This window comes from Furipterus horrens, unplaced genomic scaffold (assembly GCF_987537825.1).
Source record: "Furipterus horrens unplaced genomic scaffold, mFurHor1.1.pri manual_scaffold_6, whole genome shotgun sequence".
Lineage (NCBI taxonomy): Eukaryota > Metazoa > Chordata > Mammalia > Chiroptera > Furipteridae > Furipterus > Furipterus horrens.
Window position 1 is genome coordinate 171,023,017 of NW_028327176.1, and position 17,595 is coordinate 171,040,611.

Sequence of the window (17,595 nt, forward strand, 5' to 3'; positions counted from 1 at the left end):
AATGCTTTTGGCTGCAAGTAACAGAAAAGCCAGGAGACACATTTTTCTTGTTAATCTTTCTCATGTAACAGAAAGTTGAAGACAGCCCTTGCTGATGGTGGTTCCATAGCTCAGCAGTACCAGGGTTCACATCTCTGTAATCCGAAGCTATTCCTCATGGTTGGAAGAGAGCTGCTGTGTGGCCACGTCTACCTGAAAGGCGGCCAGGGAGAAGGGGCTGGTGCAGAAGCGCCAAGCTACCGACTCTGCCCCAGCCCCAAGAACACGGTGCGAAGGCTGGGCTTCTCTGAAAGGAGAGCTTGGCAAAAGGTGGGTGCTGAGGCTGTCCAAATGCAACCTCAGCCCCCTGCTGGTGCACAGGCAGGAGGGTTTAGGGAAACAGGGAAACTTCCGTATCACATTAGTAAATGGGCAGAGTGAAAATAGCTACTCCGAAGTTATAGTTCATTAGTATTACCCAAGAAACTACCTACGGGGCTCTTTCAAAAAAAAAAAAAAAATTCAGACTTTATGAACATAGTAAGGAAAAACAGAATTTGAATTTCTACAAACCACAACCAAATTACAAAAGTACATTTATTTTACATTTTATTTACAAAGAAACTGAGTATAACTGTAGTAACAAAGGAAATAAAGTAACAGGCATACATATTTACATATTCACATAGGAAGTACAGACAAAACTGGGGAAGAAGATTCTTTAAATACTAGCATTTATCAAATCAGCTTCTAAGAATAATTCTTCATCACCTTCAGAAAGAATTTTTAGGGTTCAAGTTATCACTATCTTAATGAAAAAATTATATTCTTTGAACATCCCCAAGGTCCTGCATGCCACGTAAACCAGATCACTACCCATTTTTAAAAAATACAAAGGCTCCTAAATTAGGATGTCATAACTGCTTTAAGAAATTGTTTTTAAAAAGCTCATACTATCATTTGCTGAGTAATACCATATAAACTTGGCTTATATTAATTTCTTAATCCATTAAAATGGTTTCTGTTACCTTCCAGTGAGACTCTACTGCTCTCTAATGAGAAACACTGTCATTTACTATTTAGCTCTTAGGAAAATCAAAGTGTGTATTAAGCCTTTAATAACATTAACATACATGGGAAAAAGTTAATATAACTATCTATCACCAGTAACCAGTGAACTGCTAGATATTCCAAAACCAGAGTTGGGTATTTTTAAAAGTCAAGACTTCTCATCCCTGGCCAGTGTGGCTCAGTGGGTTGGAGCATCGTCCTATAAACCAAAAGGTCACGGGTGTGATTCCAGGTCAGGGCACATACCTAGGTTGTGAGTTTGGTCCCCAATTGGGGTGCATACAAGGAGCAACTGAGTGATGTTTCCCTCCCATATTGTTTTCACAACCCCCCTCCCTTCCCCTCTCTCTAAAATCAATAAGCATGTCCTTAGGTGAGAATGAATATATATATGTTTTTTTAATGAGTCAAGACTTTTATGACCTCTGCACTAACATACCCTGGTGTATAGACTTTATTTTGTTTCACTAACAGAAGAGTGACATGTAGTGAAAGATATGCTGGCACATTTCTGATCTTCCTCTGTAAGCGTAGTCAGAGCACCGTTCACACCTTGGTCACAACAGTTTTTGCATCTGTCAGTTCTTCCTTTAGTTCACTGTCCTTCTGACTGTAAAATATGATGTCAAAACAGAAATAAAGCAAATATTTAACACAGAAATTATTCTAATGTAAAAAAAATATGGCAACACAAGCACCAAATGACCCCTGGAGGTTTAATTCATTCAACAATAAAGTTATTTGAGAGTGGGCTTATGTGTCAGGCACTGTGCCTGAAACTATACAAAAAAATGTTCTTTCTCTAAGATGCTAGTAGCTGACTGGGGAGAAAGTGCTAAGAACAGTGAACAGTATGAGACGTCTCTGTAACACCTCACTGACCCGCTATCACTGGGAAATCGTATGCTCTGTTCAGTATTTTCAGTTACCCAAGTGAATTTCTTAGGTAACTGAAGATTTCAAACATTTTATAATTTTAATAAACCAAGCACTAGTCACTGCTCTGCCCATCAGATGGCGGGGTATGGACAGATGACATTAGCACTAGGAGGTTCCTTCCCTCATGTGTAAACCAGGTAATACTGGCCTGAGGGTTTTTGTTTATTTTAGGATAATGCTGTGAAGATCAAATAAGCAAACTAGTACTCTGTAAGATCTAAATACCTATACAAATGTTAAGCATTTACTTTTAGGCATATTTATCATTTATTATGATAGTTCTGAACTATAGACTTTTCTGTCTTTTAGAGTTAAGGATATAATTTTCTGAGTCAACATGATGAACATCGGATATTGTACACAACCCAACTGTTGCTCAGAGACCACTCACGCTAGAATGTGGGTAGGATAGCTCCCCCAACTCTGCTACACTCTCTGGGTTGCTGTCTGCTTCTTAAGTTTTCCGTCCCCTCCTCTGCTGATGGCTACCACTCCTGAATGCTACCCACCCAACTTTAGACTGTCCCTCTTCCACAGTCCTCTCATTTCCATCTTAGCTCAATTGGGCGATGGGAAAAACACCCCCAAAATTAAAAGTATGCCTAAATTTAAAAAAGAGACTTCAAATAAGGAGCAACCTTAAGGATCAAGCATTTGAAATTTAGCGTGTGTCCTTTTAAGCAAACAAGAAGCATTGTCACTGAAGATAATTATGATCCCATAGGCTTTTTAAAAGCACAGTTAACATTCTAATCTGAAAACTTTCTTTGACTGAAAAACCACGGAGTATTCACATGTCACTAAGGTTAGCGTGAATCTATCGCACCACTTGGCTCTGGTCCTCTCCAAGTTTCAGACACCAGTTCATACTGCAGACAGCAACATCAGGTAAGCGCCTGTCCAGGGTGAACCATTATAAACTTACGCACAATATTTTTCAAGTCAAGTGTTTTATTTCAAAAAACTTCACAGAAGGCTAAAAGCTAAAATGAGCATGTAAAAGTTAACAAAACCAGAAACATTAGCAGCACCAACAAATAACTGTATAGCCCATTCTGCATAATTACTTTAAGAGAGCTTGAAGGCAAAGATATATCATAAATATTGGGATGGCCAAAAAGTCCAATTAGTTTTTTCCGTGAAATGAAAGACACACTTTTTTTTTCACCAATAGTTCTATTGATTTGGATATTCTGAGTATGTCAGCTATCTCCCGTAAGTTGTAACAATTTTTCTCAATTAATGTCTTGATCTGCTATCAATTTCAACTGGTCTACCTGACCATGGAATATCATCCAGAGAGAAATCTCCAACACAAAACTATGCGAACTGCTTTTGACACATTTGATCAGTCACAGCACCTTCTCTGCACACTGCACTTTTTGTGTGTCATTTGTGTTTTTACGTTTTTTGAAATAATGAAACATATTAAATATGCTGAAAATGTTCATTTTCTTCCATTTTCAATATTAAAATTCACCCATTTTGATAAGTAGTTTTTAAATGTACACTGATGTAACAGCTGTCACAGTACAACCTAACAAAATCTTTTCAAATGAAGTTCAAGATAACTAAGCACTACTAAAGCCATCTTATGGAAAAAAAAACAAACTTTTTGGCCAACCCAATAATACACTTTAGAAAAACTGAAAAATTACCTTTACATTATTAGAGTTCACCCTTGAAGTTTCTGGACTAGAAAATGGGGAAGGCTCCCAAGACCTATTTTCTTTCTCAAAGGAATCATCTTCTTGGAAGGCAAATTTCTGCTTCAGTGCCTGGGATATTAAAGCCACTGGATCCCACTGTGAACTGTGTCTTTTCCTTTTATGAATGGGTCTGCCTCCAGGTGACCTATTTTTTTTTAATTGTATAAATTAAAATTTTGTGTAATTTAAGCTCCTTGTTAACAAACATAGCAGAAAGATAAGCATAATGTATCACAATCTCATTAGTCTTCAAGGAATTGAAATTCTTTGCCATGATTGAAACAGGAATCAGAAAACCAAGAAACCAAGTGGGCTCTACCACAATCGTATCATGTCTTAGGACTTATCAAATATCTGTGCTGAAAATCTTTGTTTTAAATCACCTATTTTTTCAGTGGAAAATTTTTTTTAATATGTAAGATCTTTTAAAAGTACTACAGAGTTATAAAAATAAAACCATTAAGGTAATTGTTCACTTAGTCTTCACTCAATACCTGCTATTACATCAGGCTCCATTTTACAGGTTGAGGGTAGAGCAGTATCCTGCTCCCACGGAACATTCTGGTGGCAGACGATCAATGAATAAGTTAGCACTAGCAATAAGTGCTATGAATAAAATAAAATAGGGTAATGTGACAATGACAAGGACAAGGATGAAAGCACTTTAGGTAAGATGATCAGGAAAAGCCTCTTTAGTGACATGACGTCCCCTTTAAGGAAATGACCAGGACTCAGTTTGATGTAAACATCCGTGGGTGTGTCAGGAAGGAGCTTGGCATGTGGGAGCAAAAAAAGAAATAAGAAATCCAGGAATCGCTGATGTGCAGTGAGTATCATGGGAGTAGGACATGAGCTCAGAGAGAAAAGCAAGGGCTGGATCCTGGAGGGACTTAGAGGCCACAGCAGAGTGTCTGTATTTTATTCTAAGCACATGAAAATCACCACAGGTTTTAAACAGGGAACAGCATGATCTTACCTCAAATTTAAAGGATCACTCTGGTTACGTGAAGAAAAAAGAAGCAAGAATGAAACCAGAGGGACTAGTAAGAGGCTACTGCAGGCATCCAGGCTAGATGAGACCACTGGTGGCTTAGATGGGGGTTGGCAGTAGGATCGATCATGAGGGCACACAAATTTGAGCTTGCATGCTGATGAAAAAATATGGGACAGAGAGGAAAAGGAAAAAACAAAGATAATTCTTAGACATTTGGACTGAGCAACTGGATGATGGTGTTGACACGTACTGATATGCAAAAGACTTGGGGGAGAACAGGTTTTCAAGGTGAGGGCAGGGAGAGCCCTGCTCTGGACAGGGGAAGCTTGAGAGATCTGTAAGACAGGCCGTGAAGGTGTCAGGGAGGCATTCGGTTATGAAGGTACAGGCTCAGAGGAGAGCGCAGGGAGAGAAAAATAAATGAGTCCTGTGCGCACAGCCGGTAAGCAACGCTACAGGACTAGATGAGATGCCCAAAGGAAACCATGGGGATGGAGAAGAGAGGGGGGTGAGCTGTGAGTCTTGGACGCGCCAACATTTAGAGGTGAAGCTCAGAGGCACAGTAAGCAAGGGAGTGAGAAGGAGCAAACAGTGAGATAAAGGGAAAACTAAGTCTGGTTTCCTTGAAACCAAGTGAAGAAAGTGCTCCACGGAGGAGGGAACCACTGACATCATCAAATGCTGCCAAGAGGGCGAGAGGTGCAGTGACCTCTGACCACTGAAGTGGGCACCATGAAGTGACCGGGACAAGAGCAGCTTTCTCTGCAATGATGGGAACAGACACCATGTTACAGGGGTAGAAGGAGGCAGTGAGAAGAGGAGGCAGACTACAGATGACATCAAGGACTTACGGCAGAAGGGGAGCAGAAACAATAATAACTGGGGGTACACATGTTTTGAAGGTGGGAAAAACTCAGGAAAAAAAGAATAAATTAAAGAAGAAAAATTTGATAGCACAGAAGACAGAAGAAGGGATCATTTTAAGTGAAACCCTTGAGAAGACAGAGAGAAGGGGAACCAGGGACCACAGGGAGAGCCCGGGCATGACCAAGGCCACTCCGTCACAGAAACAGGGCAGAAGGCAGAGAACGTAGGTAGTACATATGCAAATGCCAGGACGTGGGCAGTCTCCTCTGATTTCGCAGTAACGTGTAATATCTACAAGGTTAGTTGTAGCAACCTGAGAGAAAAGGGGGCTGGAAGGTGGCCTACTGGCCTCTCAGGCCTTTCTCCAGCGATGTTAACAGTCACCACTTTACACTGACCGGGCCCCATGATACCAGTGAGTGATCTAGCTGCGACCAAGTGTGCAGACAGACATGAGATTCTCCTCTGCCCTAGTTGTTCCACACAAGGATCAAATCACAGCCTCATTAAGGATGAAATGACTTATCTGTCCTATCACTATGATACAGAAAACATTTTTATGTATTTTCTCATCAGACACCTCACCGAGGGATTTCCAGGTGAACATGCCAGATCTCTGTGAAATCCTATTAAAATGAGAGTTAAGAAACAAAAAAGATACAAAGAAGATGTACACCCAAAAAGACAAAAGATTACAAGATGAGAGAGTAGACAGAATTGCAATAAAATGTTGAAAGCTGATGAAAACGAAGAGAGTGGGGGGTGAGCTGCCATCCCAAAAGGATTAAGAAAAAGTCTACCAACTGAATGATAAGCTGCTTCCTTGTTCTCCTTTCGCGCTCAGCTCTCAAACTCCCTGGCTTGCACTCTGACCTAGAAGGAGATTGGAGAATTTTCTAGGAAAACTCTCTAGCCCCAGAGAAAAGACAAACAGCTACTGAAACATGGGGTCTGGCCAACAAAATGCTCAGGGTCTCCACTCACTCACTAAATTGGAAAGCCTGCCAGTTGACAATCCACTTCACACAAAGTACCTTCAGTCAGCTCCTCCTTGTCTCACTTTTAAAAATGAATGCATAGCTAACCATCGCCAGATGCGTAAGGCTTCAAAACCACAGCTAGAAACCAAAACCAGCTAGTGGAAAAAAGGAACTCGGGGAAAAATGGAGATAATTCAAGAGCAAAAGAACTTAAAACTTACAACTGTAGTTAATATCTTCAGTGGAATAAGACAAACAAAAGCAAGAAAATACGGAAAAGGAAGGAGCAGAGAGAAAAAGAAATGGCTCTTACAAATTAAAAATATGACAACAATGTAAAAATCCAACAGAAGAGTTGAAAGGTAAATTAAATAATTTTTCTTAGGAAGTATAATAAAAAAGCAAAGAAAACAGTAAAGGGAAAGATATGAAGAGGAATAATTCTGCCATCAAACTTCTAATGGAGTTCCAGGAAAAGGAGAAAATTATCAGAGAAATATTTATAAGAGATTTCCAGAAATGATGAACCTAAAACGCTAGACTGAGTTCACAAGTGCCCAGCACAACAAATAAGAAAAGAACTTTCCAGGGCACAGCATCGTAAAATTTCAGAATACCAGGACTAAAGAGAAGATCTTAGATGCTTCAAGAATAAAGAAGCAGGTTGCACATCAAAAATCGGAATGGTATAAACTTCTCAACAGGAGCACTGGGAGCTAGTTATCAATGAAACGATGTCTTCAAAATTCTGAGAAAATGATTTTTCTGCCGATTATACCCCCAGTCCAACTAGCAATTGTGAGAATAAACTAGTATTTTCACATATGCAAGGTCTTAAAATAATCTACCTTATCTGCTCTTTCTCAGGAGGCTACAGGAAGATATGGCACCCAGGAAACAGGTGTTGCCACACAGGAGAGGGAGGGAGAAAGCCATGACACCGGTGAAGGAAAGCCTTGGAAAGGCAGAGAGCAGTGCAGCAGGCTTGGAGAGGGACACGTGATAGTGGAGCAGGACAGGGGGCTCCTGAAGGGGAATTAAAAAAAAGGATCTCAGGAATTAACTCCTAAAAAAATAAAATAAAATCTTTCAACAAAAACAAAGTGTAATTATATATAAGTATATAAAATGGCTTACCTATAAATGCATACTATTATAAGAATGTACATTCTACATACTGACTTAAAGACTGATTTAACGATTTGGGGAAGATGTAATAAGTATATGTGCACCTGTGTGTGACGGTAGAACGTCTGAGTATATCTTCCTAATCTTGAAGAGTAGGAAGCAAATATAATTAAAATATCAATAAATAGTAGAAGAGGTATGTTGTTTCAAAAATACAGATAATACACTAGACAAATCAAAAAATTGAAAATGATTCTCTGGGAGGGACATTTGGGGTGAAGGGGAATAAAAGAGAAACATGTGTATGTTATACTTTGATAAATATAAAATTTTGGCTCATTTCTCAGTTTATGACAACATACCGTTCAACAGCACGAAGTTTAATCTTATTCATATCTTTTAGGACATCCAACATGTTTGGAACATCTTTGTTTTTCTGGTTTTTTGAATGACAACTGTAAGTGCTCTTATTAGCACCTGGGTGCTGTTTTTTCATTTCAGTTGCTGAGTTATCTGAGTCACAAATATTATACCCTGGCTGCACAAGAGGAGAACATGGAAGCTGTAGCGGAGAAAATGGCGGGGGCAGCGGGGGTGGTGGAGGTGGAGTAGGAAGGACTGAACTTGAAGATGAATCTGGTTTGACGCTCAGATGAGAAGTCCCTGATGATGGCACTTGTCCCAAACTACCAGGTTCATCAGTCAAGTCAAAGAAGCCTAAAAACGAAGTAGTGTGTTAAAAAATCATGAAAAATTCTCTTTAACAGAACACTAATTAAAACCAAAACAGAAACAATTTCTGCAATGTTACTACAATAATGATGTGACCAGGGTGGAGAAGCAATCTCATCTGCTTAGTGATTTTAATAAGAGTCAGGTCAAATAGTAAATTTACTTTTAATCCAGTTAGGATCCTCTTAAAACTGGGAAGAGAAATATTTTAAAGAGAAAATAAAAAGTGCTTTTTCAGTAAATCACATCCAATCTAAATTTCATCCTCCATTTTAAATGCTAAAACATTATAATTAACTTGAAGTTAGAAACACTCAAAATGGTATACTCGCCCTGGATGATGTGGCTCAGTGGACTGAGCACCAGCCTGCGAACTGAAAGGTTACTGGTTCGATTCCCATTCAGGGCACATGCCTGGGCTGCAGGCCAGGTCCCCAGTTGGGGGCATGAGAGAGGCAACCAATCAATGTTTCTCTCCCTCTCTTTCTCTCTCCCTTCCCCTCTCTCTAAAAATAAATAAATACATATACTTTTTTAAATGGTATACTTTATGATAACACTGTAGCAATACCTAAGCATATGTTTTTTAGGCAGTAGCCTAAAGATGAGTATAGAGTACAGTAGTCCCCCCTTACCCAAAGCTTCGCTTTCCATGGTTTCAGTTACCTGTGGTCAACCTCGGTCCAAAAATATCAAATGGAAATTCCAGAAATAAACAATTTATAAGTTTCAAATTGTGGGCCTTTCCTAGTCGCATGATGAAATCTCGTGTTGTCCCACTCCGTCCCACCCAGGACATGAATCTCACCCCACTCACCAGTCACTTAGTGGCTGCCTGGGTTATCAGATCAACCGTCGAGGTGTCACAGTGTTTGCTCAAGTCCCCCTTAATGTACTTAATATTGGCCCCGAAGTGAGGCAGTAATGATGCTGGCAATTTAGGTATGCCAGGGAGAAGCCATGAAGTGCTTTCTTTTAGTGAAAAGGTGCATATATAGAAGAAAAGCATAGCGTATATCAGGTTCAGTACTACCCGTGGTTTCAGGCATCCACTGGGGGTCCTGGAATGTATCCCCTTAGCAGGGTCTATTACAGTTAACTTATTCACAGCAGATTTTCTCCTAAAAGGCTGTGTGTCACATGAGTGCTAAAAAAGTGTGTATTTATAGCTCATTTTTATTATTACACATTACATAATATCTATATATTAATCATGTATTTGTATATTGTGTATTTATAGTATATAATTTGTATATATTGTGTTATACATAAATTATATGTGAGTGTGTGTATATATATACACTTATATGTATTGTGTGTGTATATCTATAGGTTAAAGCAAGTTATGTCTCTAAAAATTTAGAAAAGGATCATCTGGAGAATATTATTCACCTAAGTTGGTGGAAGAAGAGCAACAATAACTTCAAACTAGAAATATATGAATCCCAAATCTACACTTCTCTTTCAAAGTAATGCATTCTTCCTCTTAAATTTCCAATGCTTTTCTGAAGAGTTAGAAAAGTTTACTTAGAAAAAAAAGCTTTTCAGTACAAAACTACAATCTTCTGCAGTATATTTAGCTCTTCTTTTAACATAAGCTATCTCCTTCAATACAAATATATCTTAATTTATTCTAAATAAACATCAGACATAAAAATTTTATATATCCAACACTTTTTTATATTTAATGACATTCACATAATACATGCACATCAGCATTGTTACCGAGAACTGTACTGACATAAATGCTAGGCAAGTACCATAGCAAAATCCAGTATGGTACTTACCAGAATTTGCACTGGTTTTCAGTTCCTGCATCCCCACAATTGCAGCAATCTGAGAGCGAAGAAATGTTAGTTCATCTTCCAGGGCAGCTATTTTTTTAATTGCAGCTTCACTTACAGGCTGAGACTTTTTCATTGGTTTGCTATGTCTTAGAGCAGCTGACAGCGGATCCCAAACTAATTGCAAAGGATGGAAGGAATCACTTTTCTCCTCTTCCTCGTCTTTCCATATACCATTTCTGTGGGTGAAAAGAAGGGAAGAAATGGGGAGAGGGAGAGAGTGAGGGACAGGGAGAGAGGGGAAAAGAGGTAGAGAGAGAGAGACAAAAAAAGAAGAAAAAGAGGGGTTGGGGAGGGGGAGGAGGTGGAAGAAGGGAGGGGGGAAATTTTCCAAGAGGAATAAATTATTTCAGTCAAAGAGGAATAAAGACACCAAAACAAAATCAGAGTAGCTCTCTTTACCCCATGATTTATCCCTAGACTCACTGAGGACAAGCACAGCATCTTATGTAACTCTGTATTCTCAATACATAGAACAGAACGTAGCCTTTAATAACAGGTGACCAGCACGTGTTCAGTAAATGAAGAAACAAGCCTTTCTTTTTGATTGTAAAACAAAAATAATTTTCCTGTAACTGTTCTGCCTACTCACTTTCAAGACACAAGTTTATTTACTTAGACATAAGTTGGTTTACTTAGAAATTCTACATATTCTGAATACACAGTACTGAAAGGCCTTGTATTCAGAATGATGTTAAGGGTAAATTTATGATATTTTAAATTTTTGAAAATTGATAAACCAGTTTGACATGTAAAAAATTTAGCCATTAGCCTTGGCTGGTGTGGCTCAGTGGATTGAGCGTCAACCTGTGAAACAAAGGGTCACCAGTTCAATTCCCAGTCAAGGCACATGCCTGGCTTGCGGGCTGGGTCCCCAGTTGGGGGTGCGAGAGAGGCAACCACACATTGATGTTTCTCTCCCTCTCTTCCTCTCATCCCCTAGCTCTAAAAATAAATTAAATTAAAAAAAAAAATTTAGCAGTCATATTTGAATAATTAACCCTGATTATGCTTATAGCCTGTATCTGAATATAGTAACACATAAGTTGGTACCCCCTAGAAGACATTCAAAATTTGAAAATGTTTAACATCATTGCCTATAAGAACTATACAAGTTTTGAATAAATATATAAAATAAAATAAATCTAGTACCTAGTATAGGAAATGGCTTTGCTTAAATATAAACAGAGTGATTCTGATAGCATTTTAATATCACTCCTTCCTAGGCCTTCTGTTAGGTTTAAATGTTCATTAAGAAAAACTGGCTAAAAGTGAGGAACAAGCAGTTATCTTATTAAGAAAATATTAGCAGGACACAGCTCAGTACAGAGACAGAGAAAACAAAGCGGTTCACTGAGTCTGAGGAAATTCCAACACGCCCAAGAACTAAGAGTACAGCGCATACCCCGCTTTCCAAGATAAGTATGTAAAATTACCGAAATCTGAGATAACTGGCTTCTTCATCATTTGCCACAGACAAAATATCAGCAAAAGATGGAACTACAGATCCACAGTTACCAGAGTCTACAGAGTTCAAGAGTGGGATCAACTAAAGGAAAAAAGGAAATAAAAGTCAGAGCTCTGTTGGGAGTGGGTGGAAGACACATGCCATGCACATGAAATAAGTTAACAAATCCAAGAGGCAGAAAGAAAAGGGATGTTTAATAGAAAACCATGCACCCATTGGCAAGAAAAAATAATGAAGAAAATATCATTCTAAAGTCTAAACGTGTGGCAGTCATCTCTCTCCTGGTTAATGTCATCAATCATAAATCACCAACTAGAAGAATAAAAAAAACCTACTCAGGTATTGTTTTGCATCTGCCCATCTTTGAATGTAATTACTTAAAGAAATAAACACAAAAACATACGTAAAACAATTTGTTTCTAGGGATAAAGGTTTCTGCAGGAAATATTTTTCTTTTATTCTACCCTAGAAGTACCTATGATTATTTTATACATAGTGATTAAACAATGCATGTTGACTGACTTACCTCAAAATCAGGCCTACGACAAGGTTCTAAAGGAAGAATTTTCCCAATAATACGAACAATACTCCGAGCTGATCCATAACCTTTATTTCCCCAAACCTGCAAAACCTATTTAAATATAAAGCACTGTTTTAAAAAGCACTCTATTAAGCATGTTTATATATCTGTTTTTTAAAATGCAGATGTAAAAGATGCGATTGCATTTATTTTTTAAAAGAAAATATAGAATGGTGTATTCAAAGTCTTTTTTAAAAGAATGTATTTTATACCTATAGCAGATCTCAATTCAGACATTTCAAGTAATTAAAAGTGATACCTGGCTAGTGGCTACCACAATGAACAGTACAGCCTCCAGGATACAGATTCCAGACCTCTTAACACTAGAATCTCTGCCAGGCTGAGTGAGGCGGGTCGCCTCCAACACCCTTGGCTCGGTGGAAACTCACCGTCCAGCAGTGGTCTCAGGATCACGGATGAGAGACAATAAGTAACCCAAACACTGTATTTTGTCTGGGAGGAGGAAAGGTGGCTGATCTCTCTAATGGAGAAGAGCCCCGATCATGCCTTTCAAGTTCCTTTTATTGAGGAGTGTATCCAGGAGATAAGAGTCAGGATGCATAAATCATCAATCAATTTCAAACGCTTGGATTACTGTTAACAATCACTGATTACTGATAACAATGTAAGAAACACAGTAAGCATTTTGGGTCACAGTCTATTAGGCATCCTGGCACTATGTGGACATCAGGTGCAAAGCTTTATACACCTTCCAGGTATTTGATGTTACACAGGGTCTATAGCGAACTTAAACGAACTTAAAAGATGAGAAAAACAGAGCAAGCTTCAAAGCAGAACGTGCATTCTTTAAATCCAATTCCCACAGGAACCCCCTGAGTGTGCTTTCCGGCCATGCCTGCCTGCAGCCTTCCCAGTCTTCTGGTCAAGACTTATAGGTCTCCCGGGGTGGGGCTAGCTTGTAGCCAGGCTACAATTCCCAAAACCATGCAGGGCAGTCCCCTACATCTGATAAATTATATTTAAAGTGTCCCTACTACCACTTATATGAGAACCACAGGTCTAGAGGCTTCACTAGAGTGAGAGGTACGTACTGTACCTCAACAGTCACCCTATTCTTGGTTAACTTGAATGGTACTTTCATCTCTTGCTCTGCAGTTTCCATCCTGACAAACTCCTGCCCTTCTAGTTCTCTCATTTCTTCATTGCCACTGATCATCTTCATCATTTTTATGATTTCGCCTCCTTCTTCTATTACTGGTCTAGGACTCTCCTTTCGATGTTACTGACTTCCCTGACAAGCAGGGGTTTTCAAATTAATTGTTTCAGCGATATGCTCTCAAAAATGGTTCGTCCTTTTGATATTGTGTTCTCATATTACTAACAGATATACTACCACAACTACTTTTAGAGAAAAAAAAAATTACAAAACAATATTTAGGAAGACTACAAACCCATGCTGACTTTACCTGGGTATTCTGCAGCCCCTTCCTAACATGTTATATTCAATATTGTGTTGCCCAAAGTAATCGCCAAGCTCTGAAATCCCCAACACCACCACTTCCATCACCTTCAAGTGGTCTCACCTCTCCTATTATTGAGAAAACTGAGGACTGCAGTTTGATATACCTCAATTTTCGTTCCTCTCCATTCTAAATCTCCCCACCATCTCTCATTTTTATTTTACTCTTGACTGTCCATCTTCCTTCCAAAGGCTTATTTTATTTATACCCTCTGCCAGACTACCTTCCTCAGGGCATTGCTCATCACTCTTATTGGTATCTTAAATGTCTTCCTGTCTATAAGGTTCTTCTCCAGTGTTTGCAAACATGAATTTACTTCTAACATTAAAGAGAAAAAGAAATTCATTCCTGCTGCCATTTCAAGTTGATGGCTTCTCCCAATTCTTCCCACAAACTTTTAAGAAGATTGCTGATGTCACCTCCGTTCTTCAGTCAAATATCAAACTACTGTAACATGGCTGCCACTTTCCTACAGAAGTCCATGGGTTCAAATCTCAGAACAACACAGATAACTCCAAATTTGAATCAAGTCTTTTCTTTCTGACATTCTAGAACCATGTATCCCATTATCTGCAGAATAGTTGTACTTATTCTAACAGCAAGCCTGGCTCACCTTATCCCCCTTACTCAAACTAGTTCCTCATACTGTATTGTCTATTTATAAGAATAGCGTACCATCATTCTTCAACTTACTTTTGTTTAAAATCTGAAATCAACCTTGACAACTCTCTTCTAATTCACCACAGCAAATAGTGATAACATGTCTATTCTATAAGCCCCCCCCTAATATTTTGGGTCCCCTATTTGGTCTTGTATTATATTTGTCTATGTATGTCCTCAAATTAAAGCACCATGAGAAGAATCGTGTACAGTATTCCCTCACTTATCACGGGTATTACGTTCTAGACACCCCACCCCCCCCGCAACAGGTGAAAATCTGCGAAGTAGGAACCTTACATTTATTTTAGTATTTATATATATTTTTAAGGCTTTATAAACCCTTCCCACACACTTATAAACAATTCCCAGTCCCCTTAATAACCTTTCCCACTCCCTTATTAACCTTTTCCACACTTTTATAAACACTACTTATGTTCTTAAACATATTCTACACTCTTAAACCTACGTAACTTTAACAACATATGTACACAGGACCGCAAAATCCCGCGATATAGCGAAAAATCCACGATAAATAATTAAATATAATATTTTTTAAAATCCCGCGATACAGTGAGGACGTGATAAGTGAACCGTGATATAGAGAGGGACTACTGTATTGCTATTCTCTATTGCCTGCAGAACCAAGCGTACTGTCTTAGTAGATAGTAGACAAAATTAGATTTGCTTTTAATTCTCAGACTGATGCCATCCTCTCTCCTTAAGGCTTATTCTGAATATGTTAAACTATAACTTGTCATTCTATATCCAAATATTAAACTTAAGTTACCTTAATAAAAGCACTAGATGATTAAAAATGTAATTTACCTATGCAATAAATTTAATTATATGAAGGTCACGTCTATATTTTGTTTGCATCTTTTGCTGGCATTTGACCCATCAGGTAAATAGCTTCCTAATAATCTTATCCCTTTTTAAAATCAAACTATCAGAGCTAAACTGTTGAAAACCCACCTTCGTAGCATCTAAAGAGAAATAATTTCACCTTAAATGTTTACATATCAGTCATTTTTTAAATGATACCCAAGAATAAATACAATGGATTCATTCAAATCCATTAAGAAAACTTTTACCTGGTCCATGGGAACACCAAAATATTCCAGCATCTCTCTTAAGATATTCAATATGGGAAACATTGATGAAGCAAACACAGAACAAAGTCAAGGAAACATTATCATTTTCTTGATACCTTCAGGAAAAAAAAAATTTAGAGAACAGTACTCTTGACAAATAAATAATTGCCATATAAATTATATTAAATAAACTAAAAGTCCCATCGTTACACATTATATCAACTAATCTCTTCTGGCTGGCATTATTTTGAAGGAAGTCAAAGGGAAAGAGAATAATGGGGAGTGGGGAAGGTCTGGTAAAGGAAAGTTCAATTTTTATCAGTTAAATTGCATTAAAAGTTCATAGGATGTGTGAGCCTAATAAATATTAATCAACAATAGGTTGGATACAGCAGAGAAGCTCCCTGTTGTTCTGAAAGCTTTGGAAAGATTGGGGAGAGATGTGTTCAGCACGGCCTCGAAAACAGGCAGGGGCCCTGGCCAGTGTGGCTCGCTTGGTTGGGTAGGTCAGGCAAACCATAGGTCGTCGGTTTAATTCCTCCTCAGGGCACATGCCTACAATGCGGCCTCTGTGGCGCAGTGCCGGAGGCAACCACATCGATGTTTCTCTCCCAATCTTTCTCCCTCCATTCGGAAGGAAGGGAGGGCGGCCCGACTCAAGGCTGTAACAAAATGAATAGCTCTTCCTCACCACCAATCCCTCCTCGTTCATGGATAAGGAACAAGAACCCCAGATCCATGACTTAAATCAGTCACCCAACCAACATGTAACTGGCCGAGACTAGCGCCCGGTCGTGTCCGTCGCTTTGGCCCAGCACAGTCGCCTTGCTCACCTTCCTCCGAAGCTGAGCCTCTTGGAAAACACAGGAATGTCAAGATGCGGTCGTTAAGGGACACTGCCTCGGAGCCCTCAGTCCACGAAGCCCAACATGAACTCGTCCTGTTTCAGGAACGGTAAGACCCGTGTCCACCAATGAACCTCGGTTGGAAAGGACACAGGTGGTAAGCGACCCGGGTATCAGCCCACGAAGCACTCGCACAGCCACAGCAACGCCACTGGAGGCGCGGCCGCCTCCCTGCGTGTGCCGCACAAGCTGCAGCTCTCCGCCAGGACGGCTGCTCGCTACTTCCGCATCCTTGGACGAAAATCAAACTCCGCGGGACGTGACCTGTGCCCCATCTCATTGGACAAGGCTGAAGGCCGCTGCTTCTGATTGGTTGCGCGATAACGTCAGTTTCGTTAGTTATTTGGACTACTGGGATTTTGCTTCTCCTTTAAGTGGCGCGAAGCAGCCAATAGAAACAACAGGCAGCTGGTGGGCGGGACATGCCGCAGAGAATGAAGACGCTCGCCGCAGAGAATGAAGACGCTCGCCCCTGACATTGCTTCCAGTATGTGGGTGTTCTCAAATACGGTGTCCACAGCCGGGTGTTATGGAGCAATTTGGGTCCCTAAGCCGGGCCCGCTATATAAAGTTCCTGCCCCACACTGATCTTCGCAGAAAAAATATATCGCCCACTACCCCCACACCGGAAGTACGGCCACTCTCCCAAATCCGCTTGCCACGAGGAGTCGCCATTTACTGTTTGATCATCAATGAGTGAACATATGCTTATGGGACTAGCAGAAGCTAAGCACTGTCCTCGAGAGATCTGCAGCGTTACAGTACTTGGAATTCGTTCACGAAACGCTCCTGTTATCCAAGCCGCCAAAATGGGACGGATACTGACCTGGCCTAGTCGCCAATGGCCAAGTGATCACTTAAGTCATGACAGGGGATATTCCAATTTTCAATTCTGATCGATACATTAGAATAACATGACAATTTTAGATCAACTGTGCTTGCGGCTGACCTACATAAAAAACAGAATTTTAAAACTAATTTCTCTATGGCCCACATTTCTTCATTAAACTAATACTGAACGTCTACAGTGTGTCAGGCACCGTTCTAAGCACGGGGAAATGCCATAATTGTCAAGACAGGTAAGGTCCTTGCCCTCCTGGAGCTGACCTTCCAGCACCATATGTAAATAGCACTCTCCGCTCCTTATTTTTTAAAAAATAATTTTAT

General features: G+C 39.6%; 1 protein-coding gene across 2 annotated transcripts; it reads right to left on the reverse strand.

Moving 5' to 3' along the window:
• Positions 1–623: 623 nt before the first annotated feature.
• Positions 624–16,851, reverse strand: MTFR2 (mitochondrial fission regulator 2). Of its 2 annotated transcripts, XM_090279883.1 has the most exons (8): positions 16,357–16,851; positions 15,524–15,639; positions 12,238–12,342; positions 11,680–11,792; positions 10,187–10,422; positions 8,030–8,384; positions 3,648–3,843; positions 624–1,660 (listed from the first exon to the last, which is right to left on the reverse strand). In XM_090279883.1, exons 2-8 carry the CDS (start codon positions 15,584–15,586, stop codon positions 1,646–1,648), a joined length of 1,083 nt encoding a protein of 360 aa, XP_090136009.1. In that variant the 5' UTR covers positions 15,587–15,639; positions 16,357–16,851; the 3' UTR covers positions 624–1,645. The 2 variants fall into 2 exon arrangements, with proteins under 2 accessions (XP_090136009.1, XP_090136010.1); XM_090279884.1 differs by lacking the exon at positions 12,238–12,342.
• Between the last annotated feature and the right edge of the window lie 744 nt (positions 16,852–17,595).